Source organism: Pituophis catenifer, unplaced genomic scaffold, assembly GCF_029215685.1.
Source record: "Pituophis catenifer annectens isolate HBS135680 unplaced genomic scaffold, rPitCat1.0.hap2 SCAF_5, whole genome shotgun sequence".
Taxonomy (NCBI): Eukaryota; Metazoa; Chordata; class Lepidosauria; order Squamata; family Colubridae; genus Pituophis; species Pituophis catenifer.
The window spans coordinates 69,982,141-69,993,180 of NW_027256885.1; the positions used below are offsets into that span (position 1 = coordinate 69,982,141).

Consider the following 11,040-nt stretch of genomic DNA (forward strand, 5'->3'; position numbering starts at 1 on the left):
CAGCCCCAAAAACTAAAACAGAGCTTCAGGCTTTCTTGGGACTGCTGAATTTTTACAGTGTCTTTTTGAAACAGAAAGCCACCATTGCTAAGCCACTCCACCGTCTCTTAGGCAAGGCGGTTCCTTGGAAGTGGGGAGAAGAAGAAGAGGCAGCCTTCCGGAAGATCAAAAGACTCCTCTCCTCCGACAGCGTCCTCATGCAATATCATGAGTCGCTCCCACTGTCCCTGACTTGCGATGCCTCACCGTACGGAATCGGGGCTGTTCTCAGCCATCAGCTGCCCAATGGCTCCGAAGCTCCTATAGCTTACTTTTCCAAGACCATGTCCTCAGCGGAGCGCAATTATAGCCAGCTGGACAAAGAAGCCCTTGCCATCGTAGCTGGTATAAAGCGTTTCCATGAGTATCTGTATGGAAGGACTTTTACAATCATTACCGACCACAAGCCTTTGCTGGGACTGCTCGCAGGGGACAAGCCAACGCCTGCTTACATGTCACCCAGGATGACATGCTGGGCCATCTTCCTTTCTGGGTATGCCTACAACCTGACCCACCGACCCGGTAAGAACATATGCAACGCAGACGCCCTCAGCAGATGCCCGGTGCGAGAACCTGTGATAGATCCGGCACCCAACCTCGGCCTCTACCACATCGATGATGACCAGATGTGCCCGGTGTCATCCACCACGGTGGCAAGCCACACCCTGAGGGACAAAACCCTGAAGCAAGTGCTGTCCTGGATCTTGAGGGGATGGCCAATGGAAAGACTGGGCGAAGACTTCACCCCCTTCGTACGGAGGCAGCAAGAACTGTCCGCAATGAAAGGCTGCCTCCTCTGGGGTGACAGGGTGGTGATTCCCCACACCTTACAGTGAAAGACATTGGAGACCCTGCATAGTGGCCGTCCAGGCATAGTCCGGATGAAGGCATTGGCCCGAAGCTACGTCTGGTGGCCCACGTTAGACAAGGACATAGAAGCGTGGATCGCCAGATGTGACCCGTGCCAAGCATCACAACCGGTGCCACCGCAAGCCCAGCCGACAGAGTGGGAACAGCCCAGCAGCCCATGGTCGAGGATACACATCGACTTCGCGGGGCCCATGAAGGGGAAGTTCCTTCTCATCGTGGTGGACGCATTCTCGAAATGGCTGGAGGTAATAGCGATGCCCTCCACCACAACAGATGCCACCATCAAGGCATTCCACCGGTTGTTCGCCACCCACGGCCTACCGGACGTCCTGGTCTCCGACAACGGCCCGCAACTCACGGCAAAGGCGATGGAAGACTTCCTGGCAGAACAGGGCATCAGGCACGCTCTCATCGCCCCATACAGACCGGCGGGAAACGGGCAGGCGGAAAAATGGTGCAGCTCACAAAGGACACGCTCACCAAGATTGGCACTGGGGACTGGCAGGAACAAATTGACAAGTTCCTGTTGGCCCAACACATCACGCCGCACGCGACCACCAAGAAAAGCCCGACAGAACTCCTGATGGGGAGAAGGCTCCGCTCACCACTAGATCGGCTTCATCCCCAGTATAACCCGAAAGACAAGCCGATCAACCCACCGCCGACGCGAAGCTTCGCTAGCGGAGACCTGGTGTTCACGCTGAATTTCCAGGGTCCACTGAAATGGATCAAAGGCCGAATCGGGAGAGTGACCAGTCCGAGATCATACGAGGTGGAGCTGGACGATGGACGATCATGCAGACGGCACATCGACCAGCTCCGTAAAAGGTGGAGGGAAGTCGAGGAAAACCACCCAGACGAGGTAGGCCTACCACACCCCGACAAGGTAGGCCTGCCACACCCAGACGAGGTAGGCCTACCACACCCTGACGAGTTAGGCCTGCCACACCCCGATGAGGTAGGCCTGCCACACCCAGACGAGGTAGGCCTACCACACCCTGACGAGGTAGGCCTGCCACACCCCGATGAGGTGGGCCTACCACACACAGACGAGGCAGGCTGACAACACCCCGTGGAGGTAGGCCTGCCCCACCCCGACAGGGCAGACCGTCGCTCTCCCGGTGAAGGGGACTTCCTTTTTTTTTTATTGAAAAAGTTTTTCAAATACAAATTTTCCCCCTTTTTTCCCCTCCTCCTCCCTAACCCCCCCTCACCCTCCCCACCCCCCATGGCTTCTCCACAAATAAAATCCAGATTGATATCAAATTATATAATACTTTACCATCCTTTTAGACCACCCCCCACATGCTAACCATTTCTTTCTAACATTGTTATTATATCTCCCCTATACTATATATTTCAAAGCAACCTTCAGCTATAAAACTATATAATAAATCCTAATTTGACATTTACTCAATTTATAATCTACCCATTTCCTCCCCCATACATATATCTCCTAATTCAAATCTTTTACGTATATTTATATCTAAACATAACATCCCTTTTCTTAAACTATACAATCAATAACCTAACCCATCTCCACCCATTTTCCTACAGGTCTACCATACATAATATTTTTAATATCTTTGTTTTCTTCCCGCACCACACAACTAAAAAATATTTCCATATATGAATAAAATCCTCAGATGACTTTAAATTTATAATCCATATAGTGTCTTCTGTAGCATCTTTCAACTAGATTATTAATTCCATCGCCCATGTTAGGGTAACATCAGGTTCTGCTTCCAACAGTATATTCAGTATCTTCCATTACCATCTGCCCCCATCAATAGTAAGTATTTTCGTATATAAAAACCAACCCGAGTGACTTTATATTTATATTCCATATGGTATCTTCTGTAATGTCTTTTATCTAGATTATTAATTCCAACCACCACATTGGGGTAACAACCAGATCTTCTGCATGCCCCAATCCCATAGTTCTCTTGCCTTATAGCTCAGCATATACGTAATCCATTTTTCAAAGAGTCCAAAATAGAAAGTTCCAATCCACTCAATCAGAGGCCATCTTCCACATCCCAAAAGCACCAGCACTGCAGAGATCTGCCACTCTCCTCAAAATAGTATAAGTCAATAATTTGCCTCAATTCCCGCTTATTATATTTAATTGTCTCTTCAATAACTGGCATTAGACTGTTGTTTAATTTAAAAAAAATTAGTTTTGTAGAACCTGCTTCTTCTTTTCTTAACTTTTTGTGGTTTAGATCTCCATCCTAGTTGCCTTTCTAAGACTTGTATGTCAGCTGATTGAGTTCCATGCTGGTCTGTAACTTGATAAGACATCTCATTAGAATCCAAAGCCGCCTCTCTTATATTTATAGGTAATCCAGCTATAACCTCTGAGGGAGAATCCAAAAGCGGCTCGTCCAAAAAGGCCTCTGTAACTTGTTGTTTTTCCATAACCTCCATCTCCATCTGCTTAGCCTGAGTTTCAATCTCTTGTTCATTTTGCTTTTCTTTATTCCGCTCCTGTGTTCCTGACACTGATGGCATAAGTGGAGATGTTGGATCCATTTTAAAAACCTTGTAGTAAAATTCTTCCGCTTTTTCAACAGTATTTAATTGATATCTTTCTCCTTGGTATCTCAATATTATACCAACTGGAGCATCCCACCTAAATGGGATGTTTTGTTTTTTTAGCTCAGTCACCAGAAATCCAAATTCCTTTCTATCTTTTAACATCTTGGACGGCAGCTCTTTATATATCCAAATCTTCCTTCCATTCACTTCTAGAGTGGAGTGAAGGGGACTTCCAAAACCACACCGAAGAAGACGTGGTAGACTGGGACCAACCCAGCTGGATGAGCCGACAGCCCTTCGGCAACGATGACCGGCGACCCCCCAGGGGTCGGGACCTCCATCACCACGACGGGGTAGACCGGAGACGACCCGACCCAGCGGGCCAACACCAACCCGACAGGGTCATCCTCCGCCACCCTGGCGAGGGAGACCTTCACCACAGCGACGGAGTAGACCGGCGACCACCCAACACGGTGAACAAACACCAACCTGGCAGGGTCGTCCTCCGCCACCCCGGCGAGGGAGACCTACCTCACAGTGACGGGGTAGACCAGCGACCACCCAACCCAGCGAGCCAACACCAACCCGGAAGGGTCGACCACCGCCACCCCAGCAAGGTCGACCTACACCACCACGGCGAGGGTGACCTACACCGCTCCAGCAGGGGAGGACTACAACGCCCCAGCGGAGGAGTCCTACCCAACCCCGACAGGGTAGGCCAGCACCCCCTGGCCCGACCGGGGCATTCAAATCCACCACCCGCGGGAGCCCAACCATGGGAGTGGCCCACCGCCTCCACCCGGGAAAGTCTCCGGAAGCAAGGCAGAGACGATAATAAAGAACCGAGGGTCCTACCAGGATTCAGCTGTCCAGTCCGACTCCGAGACGAATGACAGGAACCGAGCATTCCTCATCCCGGCCGGGACGAGGGACCCCACCAATCGTGGGGTGAGTCGTTTGCTCCAGCCAGAGGCGCTAGGCGAGGCCCCGCACACTCAATGGCAGAGTTCCGGGATGTTCCACCGCAGGGACGGGAGCTAGCAGGAGCCAGACCCGTCCGGAGCAGCATCGTTGAAAGAACTGAACCGCGCAGGTCAGGTAGGACAATTGTTCGTCCCGCCTACCTGCGCGACTACGTGACCTACGTCGGCCACGGAGTGATTGACTAAGGACTAGGAGGGGAGGAGTGTTATGTCCTTATAAGGACATCTGCCGGGGGATTGGTTGATTCCACCGGCGGGAAGTTTAAACAACTGTCATTGGCCGGCTGGCATGCCCGAGCCACATATAAGGAGGCTCCGCAGCCCAGCCAGCAGTCTGTTTTTACTATTCCAATAAAGTGCTGAATGAACAGCACCTGAGTCATGTTTCTTTCCGGCGCCGATCTAACACAACTGATAACACACTTGGCTCTTTTTTTTTTTTTTTTTTTTTTTTTGATGGATGAGGAACATCTTGGGAAGCAGAAAGGTCCAATTGTTTTCTGCCTTTGGAGAAAACAGATAATCTGCAGCTCTGGAAATCTTTGGTCATCTCTAGCCCAAGTACTAACCATATCCAGCTTTGCTTACAGTACTTCCTAGTCCAAAGAAGGTAATGTAGATCTGATGTGATCAATAATTCCCTCAACACTGTCAAACTATTCCCTAAATCTGCATTACTATTACTATTAATCTTCTCATCGTTCCTAACACTCATCTCCTCCCACTTATGACTGCATGACTGTAACTTTGTTGCTTGTATCCTTACGATTTATATTGATATTGTTTCCTAGTATGATTTGATTGCTTATTTGTACCCTATGACTATCATTAAGTGTTGTACCTTATGATTCTTGATGACTGTATCTTGTCTTTTTATGTACACTGAGAGCATATGAATCAAAGACAAATTCTTTGTGTGTCCAATCACACTTGGCCAATAAGAATTCTCTTTCTTCCTTCCTTCCTTCCTTCCTTCCTTCCTTCCTTCCTTCCTTCCTTCCTTCCTTCCTTCCTTCCTTCCTTCCTTCCTATCTATCTATCTATCTATCTATCTCTACTGCATCTATCTTTGTTCTCCTAGAAAATTAATCTGTGTTAGTAGACTACGTTAAGTTTAATATGGGAATGTTCTAACTTCTTTATTCAAATACAAAATAGACATTGTTAAAGCAATTTGAGTATTTCTATGATGTTTGCTTTTCCTGATCTTCCCTGAATAGGAGTTCCCTTTATAATCTCATTACAAAATTCTGCTGAGATATCCTTTGCTTTCCTAGAAAACTAATCTGTGTTACTAAAATGAAAAAAGCTTAATATGGGCATGTTCTAACTTGTTTCCTAATTTGAATTTAACTGACATAAATGTTGATAAAGGAAGCACAGGTATTTATTTTTCTTTTGGAAAGATCCTAGAACTTTTCTTCTCACAAGTATTGCTTCTTAAACTATCCCAAAGGTGTTTTTTCAGGAGGCAACTGGACTTTCTTGTTTTTTCTTTTGAAGACGTTTTGCTTCTCATCCAAGAAGCCAAAGCTGGTCGTTTGCATCCTTTTAGAGGGTCCTTGAGTGTCCTCAGGAACTAGGAGCACTACTCAGGTGACCCTGAGGACACAGATAAACCTCCAAGTGCTTCAAGGACCCTTGAAGGATGCAGATTGCCAGCTGTCTGCAAGGAATATAAATTCTTCCATTCACCACTATCCTGTCAGATCTGAAGAAGCTTCTTGGATGAGAAGTGAAATGTCTTCAAAAGAAAAAAACAAGGAAGTCCAGTTGCCTCCTGAAAAAACACCTTTGGGACAACCATGTCCTGGGGTGACTGAGAATCTCTACAGACTTTTTGCTTCTTAAACTGTTACTGAAAATACACACAATATTTGAGATTTCTATTCAAGTAATCTTGACATAGAATCAAATACTCACATCTATATTTCCTTATTTTGGTGGCCATCCGTGAATTGCACATCATAGATAGAAGTGCCTTATATATATTTTCCAGCAGGGGAAAATGCAGTTTTTGAAGCTCCGGCAATTTTTGCAAAATTACCTAATTGTGCCAAATATTTTCGATCTTTTTAGTCTGCAGTGCTACAGAAGAAATAACTGAATATATTACTACCATGCCTGCAAAAGTTCATAAAGTCTAATTTAAGGCCATGGCTAAAAGTAGCTAATTAATCAAAGTCAATTGCTCCTGTTTTCTTTGCTTTGTTAGTCTTCCAGACTGCAGTAACTGAAAAAATTCTTAACATGAGATCAAATATTTAGATTTTCTGAGAAGAACCCCCCCCCCACCATAAAAGCTACAGTTGGCAAAAGAGAGAAAGAGATTTCACCTCAAATAAGTTATTTAGAGCCTCTAAATTCTCATTAAAATGATATCTAGAACAAATTTCTCTTGATTGAAATATAGGAAAATAGACAGGAAAAAATAAGACTAAGAATATTTTTTTTAATCACATAGTAATTTTGATGTTCCCTGCATCAAAGCACCCTTATCTTCAAATGCTGATAATATGATTTCCTAGAATAATTCCTGATATGAAAAATGGCTGTTCGTTGTCATGGCTGTGTTTTGGTGTAATTCCATATTTAAAAAATGATAGTCAGTCTAATGGTCCCTCATTCTTCTTCCTTCTCCTCAGACAGGAGGCCATGACAGAAGCTGAGAACTTTACCTCCGTCAAGGAATTCATCCTGCTGGGACTCACCAGCCACAGAAAAATCCAGCTTCTCCTCTTTGGGATTATTCTTATCATCTACTTGCTTACAGTTTTGGGGAACATGCTGATCATGATATTGGTGCAGGGTGATGTAAAACTCCACACACCCATGTATTATTTTCTTTCCCAACTTGCAGGGGTAGATATCTGTTATGTCACCAGCACCATGCCTCTCATGTTGACTCAGCTCCTGGCTGATGATGGAACCATTTCTTTCACACTCTGTATGATCCAGATGTACATAGCCTTGGCCACAGCTTCTGTTGAGCTTCTCTTGTTGGGGGTCATGGCCTATGACTGCTACCTGGCCATCTGCCGCCCTTTACTTTATTTATTTATTTATTTATTTATTTATTTATTTATTAGATTTTTATACCGCCCCCTCTCCCGAAGGACTCGGGGCGGTGCACAGCCAAAAGTTAAAAACATACAATATAAACTATTAAAATACGTTTAAAACAGAATTAAATCTACAATGGCTCCCCAATTTAAAATGCCTTACCCATACCACTATAAAAAGACGAATTTAAAATTTAAAAATTTAAAATTCCCACATTTAAAAAGGGGGAAGATTTAGGCCAGGCCAGCTTGATAAAATAGAAAAGTCTTAAGCGCGCGGCGGAAGGTGCGCAGATCCGGGATCCTACGTATCTCCGGGGGGAGCTCGTTCCAAATCGTAGGTGCCCCCACAGAGAAGGCTCTCCCCCTAGGGGCCGACAGCCGACATTGTTTGGCCGACGGCACCCGGAGGAGCCCCTCTCTATGGGAGCGTACTGGCCGGTGGGAGGCTATTGGTGGTAGCAGGCGGTCCCGTAAATAACCAGGTAATAGGCCATGGAGCGCTTTAAAGGTGATAACCAGAACCTTGAAGCGCACTCGGAAGACCACCGGGAGCCAGTGCAGCTCGCGCAGGAGAGGTGTCACATGGGAACTCCATGTCGCTCCCATCACCACCCGCGCGGCCGCACTCTGCGCCAGCTGGAGCCTCCGAGTGCACCTCAAGGGGAGCCCCATGTAGAGAGCGTTGCAGTAATCCAGACGAGAAGTAACGAGGGCATGAGTGACTGTGTGTAGGGAGTCCCGATCTAGATAGGGACGCAACTGGCGGATCAGGCGGACCTGATGAAAAATCCTCCCGGACACGGCCGTCACATGCTCTTCTAACGACAGCCGTGAATCCAGGAGGACACCCAAGTTGCGAGCCCTATCCGTGGGGGCCAATGATTTGCCCCCAATAGTCAGCGATGGCATTAGCTGACTATATCGGGACGTCGGAAACCACAGCCACTCGGTCTTGGATGGGTTGAGCCTGAGCCTGTTCCTCCCCATCCAGATCCGTACGGCCTCCAGGCACTGGGACATCACTTCAAGGGCATCGTTGGGGTGATCCGGGGTGGAGATGTACAGCTGGGTGTCGTCAGCGTACTGATGGTACTCCACCCCAAAACCACGGATGATCTCGCCCAGCGGCTTTACATAAATGTTGAACAAAAGGGGCGAGAGGACCGATCCCTGCGGCACCCCACATATGAGGGGCCTCGGGGTCGACCTCTGCCCCCCTGTCAACACAGACTGCGACCGGTCGGAGAGAAAGGAGGAGAACCACCTTAGTACGGTGCCTCCCACCCCCAACTCTTCCAACCGGTGCAGCATGATACCATGGTCGATGGTATCAAAAGCCGCTGAGAGATCTAACAGGACCAGGACAGAGGAGCAACCCCTGTCCCGAGCCCTCCAGAGATCATCAACCAACGCGACCAATGCCGTTTCCGTGCTGTATCCAGGCCTGAAACCTGACTGGAACGGATCCAGATACTTTACCCTGTTCTCATGGGTATACAGTGCCAGTTGCAGTTCACTTTAGCTTGCGGGATCACAGTTCCTCTGATCTGTGTGATTTGTATTGTCTGCCTCATTTGCCAAAACTATTGTGGTCCCAATCAGATCAATCACTTCATATGTGAGTTGCCAGTGGTGTTGAAACTTGCTTGTGGCGATACCAGTACTGCTAAGGACATTATTTTTGGTTTAGGTTCCTTTGTCCTTGTGGTTCCCTTTTGTATGATACTGACCTCCTATGGATTTATTCTTCATTCTGTGTTACAAATGAAATCAAGTGGGCGGCGAAAGGCTTTCTCTACCTGTGCCTCCCATCTCCTTGTGGTCTTTGTTAATGTGCTCAAGGATCGTGCCCAATAACTCCACAAGCAAGTATTCATCAATCCAGATATAGTTTATTAACAAGGCATCTTATCCTTACAGGTACAATGCTGGAACTGCTGCTGGACCGCATGGCTGACCCTTAAGTACCCCTTGGGCGTGGCTAAGGTAAGGAGGGGTTATTGGGTTAGGGTGGACCTTGGGGGTTGGCTTGCCCGGCCCCCCTGCTTCCAGCTCTGGTTCAGAGGCAAGGCATTTATTCCTGACAGTCTTCTTGTTTTGTGGCCCTTCCATCTGCGTGTATCTGCTTCCACAGACTGATTCAGCGCTGAATCACGATAAACAAATTGCAGTCTTCTACGTTGTGATCACTCCTCTCCTCAACTCTATCATTTATACTCTGCGAAACAAGGACATTCATAGGGCAGTAGCCAAGATCTTGTGAAGAAGGACCTTTGAACAAAACTATTACAGTTTTTGTCAGGATTGATCAACTTACTTTAAAAAAAAATACCTTGATAGTCTAGCAGTGACTCATTGTGGGTATTGCTCTGCAATAATTTGAAAGTCTGTGTTTGTCAACCCTGAAATCAACTCTGTTCTGTGGATGTACCACTCATAGTGTTGAAATATTGTAGAAATCTGTCTGAATGTACCATAATGATGAACAAAACACTATCTATGGAAATTCCTGCTCAATTTAGCACATATTATAAATAAATAAATTTAGCACATATTATAATAAAATAGTAATAATAAAATACCTTATGCCACCAGACTCCAAATTTTGGGCTTAGACAACTTAGAACTACGCCGACTTCAGTCTGACCTAAGCATAGTACATAAAATTATCTGCCACAATGTCCTTCCTGTCAATGACTACTTCAGCTTCAACCACAATACACGAGCAAGTAATAGATACAAACTCAAGGTAAACTGCTCCAAACTCAATTGCAGAAAATATGCCTGGAATGCACTACCTGACTCTGTAGTTTCTTCCCCAAACCCCCAAAACTTTAACCTTAAACTGTCTACTGTTGACCTCACCCCCATTCCTAAGAGGTCTGTAAGGGGCGTGCATAAGTGCACCAGTGTGCCTACTGTCCCTGTCCTAATATTCCTTTTTACTCTTACTCTTTTCATGTATTCAAATTATGTTTATACTTTTATCTGTTATCTTATATATGCTTGACAAATAAATAAATAAATAAATAAATAAATAAATAAATAAATAAATAAATAAATAAAATATTGGGGGAAGATATACTGGTCTGAATGTAGTGACTGAAATTCAGGATAATATGGCTTTTTAAAGAAATAAGCAACAAAGTGTAATAAAAGTTGGGGCATTTATCTTCTTGAATTTTTTTCTTTGAAGCAGATATGAAATTGAAATATAACATGCATGGGTGCCTGATGCATATTGCTCTATACCAGGGGTGGCAAACCCAATTTCATTGAGGGCCGCATCAAGGTTATGATTGATTTTGGGGGGCCAGTGTGGGTATGGGAGTGGTGGGTGTGGACATGGTGGGCGTGGCCAGCTCCCACTGCTGCTGTGCTCGCTCTCCTTGGTCAGGTTTTTTTTTTTTTTTTGCTTTAATTTATATGCCACCCTTCTCCGGAGACTCAGGGTGGCTTACAATGCATTAAACAATAGCCTTCATACTTTTGTATATTTATACAAAGTCATCTTATTGCCCCCACAATCTGGGTCCTCATTT

General features: G+C 46.0%; 1 protein-coding gene across 1 annotated transcript; it reads left to right on the forward strand.

Annotated features, from left to right (window-relative positions):
* Window positions 1-4,889: 4,889 nt before the first annotated feature.
* On the forward strand, window positions 4,890-9,761 carry LOC139317440 (olfactory receptor 5F1-like). Its single transcript, XM_070944502.1, is given in 6 exon segments — window positions 4,890-5,018; window positions 5,021-5,043; window positions 7,079-7,479; window positions 8,970-9,319; window position 9,508; window positions 9,586-9,761. Coding segments are annotated over 6 exon segments (1,080 nt in total).
* Window positions 9,762-11,040: the final 1,279 nt, after the last annotated feature.